The sequence below is a fragment of the Heloderma suspectum genome, chromosome 2 (assembly GCF_057233095.1).
Source record: "Heloderma suspectum isolate Gila_16-S chromosome 2, 16-S_ref, whole genome shotgun sequence".
NCBI lineage: Eukaryota > Metazoa > Chordata > Lepidosauria > Squamata > Helodermatidae > Heloderma > Heloderma suspectum.
In genome coordinates this window covers 189158113-189173479 of record NC_139459.1, presented here as the reverse complement: position 1 = coordinate 189173479, position 15367 = coordinate 189158113, and the positions used below count along the sequence as shown (strand labels likewise).

The following is a 15367-nucleotide window of genomic DNA, read 5'->3' as shown; positions in this document are numbered from 1 at the left end:
CTGTCGTAACTCCTCCTGGGAGAATTGTTCCTCCCCCCGATCATTTCAGTTGCTCTTTTCTGCCCTTCTTCCACTTCTACAATATTCTTCTTTAGGTGCAGTGACCAGAACTGAACACAGTATTCCAAGGGTGGACACATCATGCTTTGTATAAGGGGAGTATGATGCTGGCACTTTTATTCTCAATTCATTTCCTAATTATGCCTAACATGGAGTTTGCCTTTTTTACAGCAGCCGCACACTGGGTTGACATCTTCATTGAGCTGTCCACCACAACCCCATGATCTCTTTCCTGGTTGGTCACTGCTAACTCAGATCGCATCAGGTTATGCTTCAAGGGGGGATTTTTTGCCCCCACATGCATCACTTTACAGTTGCTTACATTGAACCATATTTGCAATTTAATGCCCACTGTTCAGTTTGGAGAGATCATAGAAAGGATTCATAGAATCATAGGGTTGGAAGGGGCCTACAAGGCCATCAAATCCAACCCCCCACTGAATGCAGGAAGCCTGATTCCCAGGCAGTCTCCCATCCAAGTACTGACCAGGGCTGACCCTGCTTAGCTTCCAAGATCAGACAAGATCAGGACAAGATCCTTTTGGAGCTCCTCACAATCTCTTTTTGTTTTAACCAAATAATTTGGTGTCATCAGCAAACTTGGCCATTTCACTGCTCACTCCTAATTCCAGATCATGTATGAACCAGTTGAAAAGCACTGGTCCCAATACAGATCCCTCTGGGACCCCACTATTTGCCACCCTCCATTGGGAGAATGTACCAATTATTCCTACTCTCTGCTCTTTGTTCTTTGCCTAGTTACTGATCCATAAGAGGACCTCTCCTCTTATCCCATGACTGCTAAGTTTGCTCAGGAGTCTTTGGTGAGGGAGCTTGTCAAAAAACTTTTGGAAGTCCAAGTAGACAATATCTAATGGATCACATGTTTATGGACACTCTCAAAGAACTCTTAAAATTTAGTGAGACAGGACTTACCTTTGCAGAAGCTATGTTGGCTCTTTTTCAGCAGGGTTTCTCCTTCTATGTGCTTACTAATCTTATCTTTAATCATGCTTTCAATGAATTTACCTGGAACAGACGTTAAGCTAACCTGCCTGTAATTTTCATGGGTTTGGGGGTAAAAGCAGGCAGTACACTCACTCATCCCCGTTCATGCATCACAACCTATTGGTATGGGTTGTCATTATATGAGAACAGGTCCATATTTGACCACTACATGTAAACCATTTCACACTGACGTTTGACACCCAGTGCAAGGACTCACGCTCCACAACCCAAGCAAAACCATCTGTATGCATTTCTTCCACGGAGTGGACTTTGCCCTTGCGGAAGGGACCATAACTCAGTGGTAGACACGTGCTTCTCCAAATGGAACTTGGCCCTTGGGTGAAAAAGTTTCTGAAGCCCTGGTCTGTATTTGACAGTTACAGTGAAACCAAAGGGAAGGAAGGGAAGGGAAACAAGGGACGTCTGGGAGCAGAGGCAGGAACACATATTCAACTTTCCTTTTGGTTGGGATGAAGACACTGTTCGGATTTATGGAAAAAATGAAGGGAAGGATTTCAGAGGAGGGAGGAGGTCTTGTGAGGTTTCATTCCCAGCCAAACTGGTTACTGATTGTCTGTCTCCCAGCATTCAAAACAGCTACACCAGCTCTTGGTCCATTTTTAGCTAAGTTCAGAGTGCTGGTGCCTAACTTTAAAACCCTACATGGCCCAGGACCCACGTATGTGTAGCACCACCTTCCCCTGTACCACTCTGCCGACACCCAAGGCCACCATTTGGGGTGCCCTACTTTATGAGGTTCAGTGAGGGGAAGCTCCTTGATTCTTTTCATTGCCCTTTTCTTCAGTTTTTCCAGCTCTACAATATCATTTTTTACACGTGGTGACTAGAAATGTAAACAGTATTCCAAGTCTGGTTGAACCATACATTTGCATAGGGGCAGTATGGTACTGGCACATCTATTTCCAATTCTTTTTCTAATTATGCTATCATGGAATTTGCCTTTTTCATAGTAACCACATGCTGGGTCACCATTTTCATCGAGTTGTCCACCACAACCACAACATCTCTTTCTTGGTCAGTTACCATTAGCTCAGATCCCATTAGCTTATATGTGAAGTTGGGATCTTTTGGCCCAACCTGTGACCCTCCCATTGTTATTCAACTACAACTCCCATTATCTCTGACCATGCTGGCTGGGGCTGATGGGTGTTGGATTTGGTGGACTACAGTAAATTCTACTATTCGGGAAATGAATTTTTGTGCAAGACAAAAATAACCAAAAACAACATAAAGACAGAAAACTTAAGAAGTTATCATGTATCGACATCACAATTAACTCTTGTAATTGATTTCTTGACCTTGTACTCTCTATAAAGCTCAATCAATTATAAAAGCAGAAAGAAAGATCAAAGCAGTCTAATATGAAGCTTTATTTTTGTTAAGGAATGCAGACTCCACAATATTTGACTAACAGAAAACGTGCAGCGTGTTCTCTGACCAAGCAATGACATTCACTTCTGATGTAGTTTCGCCTTCAGTATGAGGAAATTATCTGGAAAAAAAGAGTTTAAAAAGGGGGGGGGGGAGGTTACTCTTATAAGAACAAATATTCCTTTAAAACAAGAAGGAGGAGCTCTAAAAATACCAAACTTTATTCTAGGCAAAAGTCATACGCGAAGCTCATGGTAATGCAGTCTCTGAGGCAGGAAAGCTCCAGCTGAAGAGAGGAGGTGGAGTGCAGATCCTCATATTATTTAGTTGCTAGTAAGCATAGCTGTGCATTTTATATTTTTAAACACATCCCCCTGCCCCCGCTGCCTCTCTCTCTCATCCACATGTACAAAATCAGCTCCAACTTTCCATCACAATCTAGTGTAAGGAAAAGAATTGAGAGTGAGGCTAAGGAGACAGCAGCAGGCTTCCTTCTCGATAGCTGCAGTTAGGTTTACCTTCACCCAAAGGTGTCCTGGACTCCCCACCTTTGTTTGCTTGTTTACACTTGTTTGTTACATTGACATCTGCCTTTCTTCCATGATGAAACTCACAGAGGCAGACATGGGTTCCCAGGTGAGTCTCCCATCCAGGCACTGCCCTGCTGAGCTTCAACCAGGAGGTTGCCTCTCACTCCTTCAGGCCATGCCCTGGGGCCATATACTTTACCCTCTCCCATACTGATGAATGGTTGCCATTCATGCCGAAAGGGCAAGCAAAGGGCTCCACTTTTGTGGCATGGCAAATGCCTGCAGTCCACTCCTGCCAGTGGGCATCCAGGGGCTTAGCCACACAGAGAGACTTTCCCACACGATTCTGCTTAAAACCATATTTTCATCTATTCCAAATTGTTCCTCCCATGGCACATGCAGCCAATTAATGGAGTATATACCCCCCAAAAAATAACCGCTTTCACATGGCAGACTGCATGAGAATCTGCATTACTCTGGGCAGATGTGGGGAGAGTCTCACTGCAACAACAAGCTTCCTTTTTTTTTTTAAGAAAGTCATTAACCTTATGCGCAGGTCCACTCCACCGGATCAGAGCAGATTTAAACCACAAGGCAAAGCATCTCCCAATCCACCACCCTTGTCTCCCCTCCTGTGCTGAGCAGATGCAATTGAAGACAGTGTGATTTACTTCTGAGTAGATATGTTTAGGGGGCAGTTTTCAGTAGTTCCTTAAAGAATACCTGCGCAGAAGTGGGGATTTTTAACAAAGTCATCCCAAAGCAAGGTGCTAATTTTCTCAGGCAGGAGTAAGCCTCACTTGGGGGGGGGGACTTTCCTCCTCTCAGCACTGCTTCTCCCAGCCAGCACCAAAGCCAGCAACTCTAGTTGAGGTCACAGGCTCCCAAACCTTATGCTCAGGTCCACCGCTCCAGATAAGTGCAGATTTAAAACAAAAAGGCAAAGCAGTTCCCAATTCACCCTTCTCTCCCCTCCTGTGCTGAGTAAGGGCAATGGAAGACACTGATTTACTTCCAAGTAGACATTCTTATCTGGCATTTTCCATTCATTCAGTTGAGCAGAGCCATGTGAGATGTGTGCGTTATTCACATATCGGCACGTGTGACACAGCGAATGACCGGTAAAGCAATTCTGAACTCCCCACCCTTCTCTCCAGTCCAATGGAAGACAAGGTGATTTACTTCCAACTGGACATCTTGATCTGGCATTTTCAGCTCATTCCTTGAAGCAAGGAAATTATAAGGATGAAGGAGGGATCCAGGAAGGCTTGGCTGTTTGGGGGAGGGGGGGTCTTTCAAAGACAGTGAGAGGAGGAAGCAGCTTTGCACTTACAATTTAGTTCAGTGGGCAAAGCTGCTGCTCTTTTCCCATGGAGGGGGGACCCAGTAAATAAGGGTGACTCCTCTCCTCCCTTCACTGAAGGGAACTTTCCACTCCTCCTTGCTGCGCCATTCCCCAGCCAGTGCTGAAGCCGCACCTCTTGCTGTGCCACAAGCTGAGGACACTCTTAAATTCACAACACAGGGGAGCCGCCTTAAAGGGGACATCCATCACAAAACAACCTTGCAACCGTGTGGTTTGTATGGCATGAAAACCTGGGATTGATGCAGATTGGGGGTTACAGCATGAGCCACGCCTGTGTGTGAGGTGCACTAGCACCAAAGAAAATCTCCCATGTAGATCTAGCCCAGGAGACTCTACAGGGGTGCTACAGGCCTCTGAGCATCAGGCAAACAGAGATCTGCTCTTCTTCCCAATGGTTCTTGCAATATTCATATAAGCCATCCTACTCAAATACCCATAATTATATTGGGAATGTTGATGGAAACTTACAGTCTTGACATATTCATTGTGCAGAAGGGGCAAATTTACAAATGATTTGTTTTCATAGTCATAGCTTCCCCCTAAAAGGAGCCCTAAAACTGTAGTTCTGCAAGAGAGGGCATTCACAGGGGGCAGGGTGGAGTTGGGGTCAACAGAGAGTTTCCCAAGGGTCAGGTGGGCCAATTTAGTAAACACCCACTAGTCAACCTGGGACTGTGCCAATCCTACAGCAGATGTAGGACCAGTGGATCCATGCAGATAGCATAGCCCCAAAGAGCATCTCTTTTGCAACCTTTATACAGGACTTTATAATTTAGAGACATTCTCTTATTTGGGATACTAGTCAAGGCTTTCTTAGAAACTGGTCATTTGTGGCCAAGGCCTAGGGTCACATGGGCTGTGGGAGCACAGGAAGGCCTGGGAGTGCAGCTGTGCAAAGTGCTGACTGAGTCTGTAGACTAAAGTGTTTTATGCCCATCCCCATTCTGTAGCTTATATTCATGGATACAATAACATTACAAACCCCTTCCCACATAGCTCTTTCTGGTGGCACTTTCCTCCTTCATTTCTGGGGAAATGCTGTGCGGAAAGACACCACCCAGACAACTTTTCAGCACAACAGACTCAGTGCCTCCATAGAACTAGTGATCTGGGCATCAGCCATAGGAGCTACTATGAGCCCTATTTTTAGTGGGAAGGGAGGATATAAATGTAACAAAATAAGACAAAAAGGGTAGACTGGACTAAGTGTGTAGTTCAAATACCCCTTGTGACAAAGCACACCCAGACATCAGCTGTGAAAACTCTCCTGTGTGTCTGGTCCCCTCCCTGGTGCAGTCCCCCCAGGAGTATACATCAACTTACATTATTGAGCCAGGGAGTATAGGCGGAGACACGGGTGAACACGGTGGGCATCTGAGCGACATCACACCCAGTATCAGGAACAAAGCTAGTGACCCCATGGACATAATATTTTCCGTTCATCAGGCAATGCAACGCCCCTCCAGAATCACCCTAGAAATACAAAGCAGAGATGGAGACCCGCATCACCAGCATTTCTGATGTACTGTTTTTTCTTCGGATTTTTTTTTTTTTGCAATGAATGAAATCTCTGTTTAAGCAAATGTGTCGCAAGCACCAAACCAGCCGACAGGTGGAACGCGTGACCGCATTTCACGAATTTTTTTTTTTTTAAGTGTGGGGAGGGGTTCAGTACCAGAACTGCAGAATGTGGGGAGGGCGTTTAACACTCCTACCCCCTCTAATGTGGCCCTGACAAAATCCCAAGACAGTCCATGTCTTCTGTACATCCATATTGGGTATCATAATATTAGCATCAATAGTAGCATCAACTCCAGACAATGAGTGCAAGCACAGATGCATTCTTGGGGGCAGCTTCTCACTTAAGGAATGGGAAATCGCAGAAAAGCATTATGCATCTGTATGTCTCTGGTTTAGGACAAGAGGGGCAGAACCACATTCACCCCAAGGGCCAAATTCCATTTTGAAAAAAACCTGACGGGGCACATTCTGGTGGTGGGTGTGGCTGAAGACAAAAAAGGGCAGGCCCAAAATGTCAGCATGTTTTCACTTGGAGCTCTTCCTGCCAGTCACTGAGCCTTCAGAGAGGCATTTCAGCCTTTCAGGATGGGGACAGAAACAGCACAAAGGCCAGGAAGCCACCAAATGATAGGTCATTGGGGGGGAGGGTGTGGGGCCCCTGGAGACCCACGGAGGGCCAGTGTGGGAGCCCCATTTTAATGATTACTTATTTAATACATTTGTATACTGCCCAATAGCCAAAGCTCTCTGGGTGATTCAACACCAGCAGAACAAATAGCACTAGATACAATTCAAATTATACTTTGAGAATCGGTCTGAGATGTTTCACGTACAAATTCTGGGGAGAATCCTCCACCCTAAACTAGCTTCCACTCTAAAAACACTTGTGATTTGCATGGTATGTTTTTCTAGCATGGCATTACGTGGCATCCTGAGTGTTTCCCATCGCCTCCTGCACATATCATGGTTTCCTTGACTATGGAGGCCCAGTGCGATGGACTGGAGCAGGTCTCGTAATCCATGACGGGGAGATAGGCTTCCTGAAGGACTGTCGACATCTGCCCATTATCTGTGCAAAAATATGCCGAAGACTAGGATTCAGGTGGTCCAAGGAAATAGCAGCAGAGTTTCAACACCACCATGGGTAGCCCATCTGGCATTGCTTTTGAGGCACCAAGACAATTATGGGGCAAAGCAAGATGGTAGCCCTGCATTGGCATGGATAGCACCAATTGTTTGGATGAGGCTCTTGGCATGCAGAGCCTTGGGGTATGTTAGAATTCACCAGATTCCACCCCCTCCAGTTGCCAATGTTCAGACCAGTTCTTGTGACATTTATTTACTATACAACAGCTATGATATTCATCATCATCATCCTTTATAAACAGCCTCATCTGCTAAAAGAAGCCATCAAGGCAGGGCACCTCATGCATCAGGCCTTGAATTTGGGACCAATGAGATTAAAACTGTGACCATCTACAGCTGGAGCTAAGTCAGCCAGAGAGGCAGCCTTGATACCTGGCACACTGCAGGAGTTGCAATAACACCACTTACTTTCAGTCTTGCCCCAGCCAGTGATAAAACACCGATGTTTGTTGGGCAGAATCTGACCAGATGGTGGCAACTCAGCAAGCTGCACATTGCTATTCAGGTTTGCACTTTGAGAGAGACGGAGCAAGGCAATATCATAGCTGTGAAGGAACAGAGGCACAATGAGGAGAGGGATGAGGAAAGAAGAAAAAGAATCCCCTCAGCTTTCCAACAATATAAAAGCATAATTGTTCTCATTGGTTTTTAAATAGTGTATAACTCATTCTTCTTCAGATGGAACAGAGGTGACTAACAAGAATTCCAAATATCTTTAAAAAATCTAGGCCTATGTAACAGAAAGCTAAATGCAGCCATTTTGTTATTATATCTATTATACCTGAACAGGTTTTTCCCCCTAGTTACTCTGTTCAGCATTTCAGACTCCTGTGTGCACAATTTAGTCACTGGAACAAATATTGCTCTAAGGTTGGAGTGAGATTTAAGAGGGGAAGAGTTGCAGCTCCCCAAGGCCTGTTTGACAGCACAGGGAACATGGAAGCTGAATTGGGGGGGGGGAGCGGATAGAGTGCTAAGCCTCAGGCCAGAGAACTGTCTTTCATGGCTCCCCTCCCTTCAGGAAGCGCCTGCAAGGAATGGTCTGGCCCAGAGGCATCAAAGCGCTAGGCTTTCGTTCTATTCAGAAGTTAGCCCTTCCCATGAGGAGCTAATGCATGGACAGGGAATTGATCTGAGCCTCCCCCAACCCCCCCTCCCTGCCAGAGTTGCACAACCCACTTGGCTCACCCTGACATTGGCACATTAAGCACAGTTTCCTGTAAAGGGGAATCTATGCATGTCTTGCTACATGTGCAGAGGCTTCCCCTTTACAGACATCTGCACTGGACAGCTGCATGCTGAGCATGGGGCCAGCAGGCTGTGTAACCTTGGGGGCCAGGGCCAGGAGGGTAGTCCCACTCCCACTCCATGTGGAGGGCTCCTTCCGAAGAGGGCTTCAGCCTGGACATCAATCCGTCTTGAGCCAGACTCTTCCTCCCAGGCGAGCTTTTGAATAGGGCTTTTGTCAGGACAACTGGTCTGCTTGGGGCTATCCAAGGTTCTGAAGCTCCAGCTTGGCCCTACCTGCTACCTGATCACAGATGCTTTCAGGTGGAGGGATCCCAGCACTACCAATTGGAAGACACTGTAGGTATTCCATCTTTTTCTCCTTAACGGGTTGCTTTGTGGAAAGAAAAAGCAATGGGAAACCACTGGGAAAATACAAGAGGGTTATGAGTAGAAGGTGTCATCATCTCCTCCATGTCTGAACCTAAAATTCTGTGAATGAGTCCGGGCAATGGCACAATCAAAGCCTTGTGTGTTCAGAGTCTGAAATCTCACTGGTGCTGCCCAAACTCTCAGCTAAAGTAGCTCTTTGGATCTCGGACATATTGGAACCCTGTTGAAATGGTTCAGCTTTATGCACTTGGGCAATGTTTTCACAACCACACTTACCCTCGACCATAATTTTCACTGATCCAATTTTCATGCACAAAGATGCGCACCACATTTATGTACTGTTCCATGTCTTCATGATGAGTTATCGTGTGGTCACCAAGAACCACACGAAAATTCATGTTTCTGTAGATAAATGGGCAGGAAAATGAAACTGATTTATGTTGCCATTGCCGAATCTTTCCGCAATCATATATGAATAACCTCCCACATTTGACAGAAGATACGATGTACTCAGAAAGAAATAAGAGGTTCATTGTCAGGTAGTAAGGGAAGGCACAAAAAGAGAGAGAAACTCAAGATAAGCACCAGAGCTTTCTCTCTTTTTGTGCCTTTACTGTGGTTCTGTTTCCCCCTTTTTTGAAACTTGAGTTCCACCAGAGGTAGTAAGGGAGCCCATCACCCCTTCTCTGGGGTCTGCTACACAATGGAAATCCTCTGCCTTCTGTTCTTTTGAAGGGCAAAATATTCATTTTCATTTTGGACAGCAACTGATTAAGGAGTTTATACTGAAGTAAAGCATTGTACTTATGGACATAAGAACCATTAAGTGGGGAAGATTTGCAGCCCATCTTTTTCTCAGACAGATTCAGGGCATGGCTGCTTTAATATTTTGCCCTGGAATGTGAAGGTCTTCTTCGAGAGAACTCAAGCTCAGTACTCAGAATCCTATGAGTCCATTGCAGAAAGCAAAGTTTGAGTGTTTGGCATGAAGCGCTCCCATGTTTTGCATAGAATCTAGGCTTGCTACCCCACCCTGCCACAGAGTAGCATCTGGCAAGGGGAGAAGGATGGGTGAATGGGTGAGGGATGGACCAACAGAGGGAGAACTAACTGCAGGCAGCAGTGGAGTGGCAAACACTTGATGCAGGACAGAGAAGCTCCACCTTCTTCAGAGGGTGGACCTTCCTGCAGAGCCTCCTCCAGGTTTCCAGGCAACTACAAAACCATGAGGTCTAGAAACTTCCTCTAAAAATGAAAAAAAAAATTAAAATGAACAAGAATTCTCAGGATTGTGTCCCAGGTATTCAGTTATTTGGACACGGTATAACATGCTCCACAGTGGGTGATGTCTTACACAAACAAGATTCCCCCTGGTCTATACAGCCTGGTAAGACATAGCCAATGGAATGATTTTATGAAATCCACCAGGACATGCTTGAGACTCTCTCTGTGATTCAGAAAATATAATGTGGGTCAACACAGCCAATAAGACACTCCATAGAACAAGGAATAATTTTGCATTCTGGCACATGATGAGATTATTATTGGATGTGCCATCCAATTCAAACAATTTATGAAAAGCAATGGAAAAGAGGAGCAGATTTTGGAAGAACCAGCTGACCACATTGGTCTTGCATACTAGGACCATCATGAGCTATCCCCTCCTCTCTCCAGTGTAGCTCATTCAGTTTTATCCCTTCCAATCTGCTCTATCCCAGAGGCTCACTCTGGCTTTCAACTTGAAAAGAGAACCCCAAAAAAGAAAAGGCACCATTCCCTATTGTTTCACATTCCAAGAGAAACAAGATGAAAGACTAATCCACAAACCTTATCCAGCATTAACCTTCCATCCCAACAAGTCACTTCACTTGATTAAAAGGACAAGATCTGTCAAGATAGTGAAGGTATAGCTCACGGTTACCTGTCTACACAATGAGCAGCTGTCATCACCCAGTCTTGGTGCACCAATGTCCCACCACAATGATGGAACCAGCCATCATTCTCATAGACCTGGAGGGAAACCTAGATGGGGAGGTATGAGAGGGAGTTGCATTTCTTGCTGCCAAAAGGAGCACTAAAGGCTATCTGTAGCCAGATTAATTGCAGCAGGCAGTTCCAGTTCCAGCTTTCGGAGGGCCCCTGGGCAAGGCCCCCTCAACGAGACCCTCCCTCCCTGACTCTACCTCTCACCACCATTGTCACCAGCTGTTCTTGCTCCTGACCCTCTTTCCCATCATTGCTGCCACTTCTTGCTTGGCAGGCAGGCACGGAGCCAGTGTGCAAGCAGCCGGTGGCGTCTCCTGCTCCTCCTCCTCACCACCACGTTGTCTGGGCCAGAGGGAGAGGCAGGGGATCCAACAGGTTGCAGTGGTGAAGAGGGGGAGCAACTCCAGGGGGCTCTTGTCAGTGGGCCTCTGCTGCGGTGTGGAACATCAGCAGGTGCCCAACCATGCCCACGTTTGACGCCAGCCCTGGGAGCCGGGACTGAGGGAGCCAGCTCCAGCAGACGCTTCACTAGAAGCTTGTGTGCCTGGGGGCATGAGATGGGCACATGTCTGAATGCTGCTTTTGATCAAGGAAGCCAGGCAGGGAAAACGGCCAACAGTGTGTGTTCACGATGTGGCTCTTGCTCAGAAGAGACCTGCTCCCACACGCATCCTGGGCCCCTCTTGAGCGCCCAGGCAAGAATCTATCGCCTCGAACCTGCTGACATGGCAAAGGCAAGTGGCACACAGCCAGCTAACTGCACTTTCAGTGAAGACACTCCGGCAGCACAGTCCCATGCCCATCCGCTCAGAGGTAAGCCCCGCTGAATTCAGTGGGGCTAGCTCCCAGGTAAGTGCGGATAGGGTTGCCACCTAAGTCCTCAGAAATCTTGAACTCCTGTACTATTCACACCGACAGATGTTAAAGTGATGGGGAAGCTGGAACAGAGACCCCCGTAAGACCAAAGAACACCCACATCCCCGGTGAGTGACTAGCTTTGACCCGAGAAGCAGCCGCTCCGTATGGCGTCGCTGAATGAGACCCTTCTGGAAGATGCCGTGGTGCTTCGTAGATACTGTTCTGAAACACATGCGGACAGTGCAGGAGGGGGGCTTTCCTGCTCCAAGAGCCCCCAATACCCAGGGCTCCCCACTTAGCTCATGAGAACACAGCCACAGATGTATTTCTATTAACGTTTTGTGGTCGCTTCCCAGTTGCCTGTGTGTGTGTCTTTTAAAGTGATGTATTATTGCTTTATTCCCTCTTTCCACATGTGGTAGCATGTTTCAAGGGACAATTTCCAAATTCAGCCTCTCCCTTGCTGCTCAAATTCAAGCCTCTGTTTTTGTTCTCCTGCTTGTTTCTGTCTCTGTCTTGAACCCATCTTCACCCTCCTCCCAAGCTGATAGGGTTGAAACTCCAGCTCAAAGGCCATTCAGTAAGCATTTCACTGAGATATACAAAATCCTCAGGAGTGGGAAGTCTCTTCACACAATGCTATGGAATTTGCATAACACTGTGATTTGGAAAGTAGCTCTGGAGTTGAGGGGAAAAAGGTTGTGGGGGGGTATATTGGCAACAGAGCCCCCAAATAAAGCTTCCCTCCCAATGTGCACAGAAGCTTGGGGGGCGATTTTTGTTAGGACCATGAAGGAGGTGTGGAAGGATTAAAGTCTCCCTCCCCACTTCCTGTGGTCCCGATGCTTCCCACCCACCCCCATGGCTTGGTCTTTAGATTTGCCCAGATCGTGTGCATTAAGGGCGTTCATTCACTTCATGTCACATTTAGTGTGGCCCCTGGTAAAATGTGCAGAGAAAATGAATGCCACCTCTTCTCTTTGAGTGCTGTGACCTCCGAGGCCCAGCATTCCGCATTCTTTTCTCCACCAGTGTGCCAAAAAGAGAATAATAATAATCCTTCCATCAGGTCTGGAATAGTTTTTTCATTCGGCAGCACCACAACCCCCATATACATCATTTACTCTTTTTCATAGGTTCTCTGGTTGCTTCTTGGGCCCCTCCCCATTTTGATACTTTTGTAGGGTTCCTTCACTGGGCCCTGGCTCAAAGTAAGCTGTGTGGGCAGGGGAGACCTGCAGGTGTAGTGGGAACCAGCAGCCACTTGCTTTGCAGCAGTGCAGAGCGGACCTTGTCCCTCAAACCATGTATATTACAGAATTTGCCTGCTAATCATCTTCTTGCCAGTCGTGGCAAACAGATACAATTAGTTTTCTGGCTAGCATATTTACAGTAAGAGCTTTTCTCTCATTTCTCAGAATTCTGGCCACTCCGATGCTGCCTGTTTGCTTTGGTCATGATGCAGCACCACTTCCTATTATCAGTGGCCCATATTTTGGCATTATATGTATGGCCTTAACATGACCAAAATCAAATGAAAAGCAACCAGGGCAGGCTGCAACCTTGAACACAGGGCTAGAAGTGGAACCTGAAAGACGAGAGAGGGGCTGCCAAACCTTTTATCCTTCTCTCGTATTTTTTTCTCTTCAGGATTGCATCCCCAACTATTTCACTCCCTCCCCCCCCCCAGTTCAAATGCGAAAGGATGGAAGAAACTTCAATATCTGGAAAGGAGGCATTGTATTTACCTGTGATGGCCAAGAATTCTTCTTTGCCTCAAAGCCCCCAATGACACGTCCACGTGCTTCAATGGCTACGGAAACAATCCAAGAGTCAGTCATATTCAACCACATCTTACGTGCATCACTGGAAGGTAATGTAAACTAGGGTCCATGTAACATTTTTGGGTGATGATACCATCAGCTTGCATTACATTGAGTTCAGTGGGATATGGTCCCATTCAATCATCTGTCGGCTGCTTTCTAGAAACCACTTTTCCATTAGTTGACATTACCCATGAAAGCAAGTCAAGGGAAGAGAAATACAAATTGATGAACAATGTCATCTTGTCTGGACCCGGACTATTAACGCTAATCGGGGAGATCCCCCTGTGTCAGTTCTGACAGAGTGAGAATCTGTTTCTGGACTGCTTATGACTGCAGATGGAGGGCGCTCACACGAGAACACTTCTCTGTGCATTTCTCTGTGAATGTGAGTGGTGAGAAAGAGAGTGGTGTAAAGAGGCACAACAGCAAAGCATCAAGGAGGCTCTGGATCCAGTATGGATGCAGTCAGTCTTAAGGTGAGATATATAACAAAGGCAGATAGACTGACAACAGAGTCATGTCAAAATATATGCAGAGTTCAACATTGTGGTTTCTGCCCTCATCAGCGTGTATGTGTGCGTGCGTGCGTGCGTACGTACGTACATACATACATATATATATACACATACATACATATACATACACACACACACACACATACAGAGAGAAAAGCCACATAGAAATCTAAAGCCCTAATGATGTGTTCAAAGAATGCATGTGAGCTTGAAATCTAGTGGGGCCATCGGACCTGCACCTCCGTTGGCCAGGGAGCCCTCCTGCCAACATGCTTCAACCCCTGACCTTGAGCAAGAAGGTCTGAAGAGGGCTTCTCAGCGTGTGAAGCTGAACCCGTGAAGAACCACGCCTTCCACACTTCATGCTCACAGACATTCTTTAAATGCATAAAGAGGGGTTAACGTGTCAGGGAGACGTTCCCTTCTCCCTGTTACGAGCATTTTTTATGTGTAGGAGGAATCCATTGGGGGGGGGGGGGAGTCCATCACATGAATGCTGACCTATACTCTGAAGTGGTGTAGCCCAGACAAATGTATCTCCTCATCTGCTGTTCATGAGAAAGCCAACTGGAATCCAAGCATGAGCCAATCTCATTTCTTTGAGGATATGTTCTCATCACCACTCTGCACTTGGCAGCCACAGGGACAGGGGTGTGTGGGATCCAGCCTATGCCAGCTGTGATGAGCTGGTGCTATGGACGTGTGCAGCACCTCTGGCATTTTGCATGCCAGCCATGAAAGGGCCAAACCGGGCATATAAATGACCTCTTGTTAGCTCCAAGGGGGGCATTTTTCTAAAGTTAATTGTGGCACTGACGATGGTATGTGTGTAATTTTCATCAGGATAACAGCTGATGAATCAAGGATTACTCTGCCCTCCAGGCACGCTGCAGCCCCAGTGAAAATAGCCCTCCTTCTCCCTGCAAGTACTTCTTTTTTAAGTGATGTGGCTGCTAGCCATGCAATTCAAGTAATGCCTGGCTTGGCCCCAACTCCACATGGATGAGATGGGGTCTCTTACTTGTGCTTTCAGACCTCAGAAGCCAGTTTGGAAGAATACGGCCTGTTGAATATCCAGAAAAGGACAATGATCATTGGAGGAAACACATTTCTGAAGGGACCTGAAATATACACTACTGCATGGTGATAAATTGGTGCAAGGTTATTTTGTTGGATTGCCATAAAAACTGGAATGGAGCATGAAAGTAATTTTGTATTGTACATGCCTACCATGGACTCAGCCCTTGCAGTCAATTAAATCTATCATAAAGCATTATATTTTTTTTTTTAAAGGCTACTTCAACAAACCTGGGAAAATTAGAACTGCATTTTTGTTTGTTAAGAATCAAGCATTCCTGAATAGAGTATTATAACTTAATTTCTAATATTCTGTGGCTTGCTATTGACTTGAGAAAACATGTTTGGCTGATCTATGTTGCCTCCTGCCACAGGATACTTTTCTAGACACCATGAAACAAAGAAGGCATTTAAAAGTTCTAGGCTTTGGAGAATTGGTTTCAATTAATTGCATTTATCTAG

General features: G+C 46.2%; 1 protein-coding gene across 1 annotated transcript; it reads right to left on the bottom strand.

Annotated features, from left to right (window-relative positions):
* Positions 1–2447: 2447 nt before the first annotated feature.
* On the bottom strand, positions 2448–8067 carry LOC146353600 (chymotrypsin-like elastase family member 1). Its single transcript, XM_084832306.1, has 5 exons — positions 7805–8067; positions 7432–7568; positions 6801–6946; positions 5680–5829; positions 2448–2581 (listed from the first exon to the last, which is right to left on the bottom strand). Exons 1-5 carry the CDS (start codon positions 7840–7842, stop codon positions 2564–2566), a joined length of 489 nt encoding a protein of 162 aa, XP_084688432.1. The 5' UTR covers positions 7843–8067; the 3' UTR covers positions 2448–2563.
* Positions 8068–15367: the final 7300 nt, after the last annotated feature.

Bases quoted from the DNA above. Each gene is read 5' to 3' on its own strand.
- LOC146353600 (XM_084832306.1), bottom strand. From the start codon at position 7,842: ATGCTGAACAGAGTAACTAGGGGGAAAAACCTGTTCAG. The intron at 6,947-7,431 runs GTAAGTGGTGTT...ATTTTTGCACAG, and splicing joins TGGCTGGGGCAAGACTGAAA to ATAATGGGCAGATGTCGACA. The intron at 5,830-6,800 runs GTAATGCCATGC...TTGTATTTCTAG, and splicing joins GGAAACACTCAGGATGCCAC to GGTGATTCTGGAGGGGCGTT.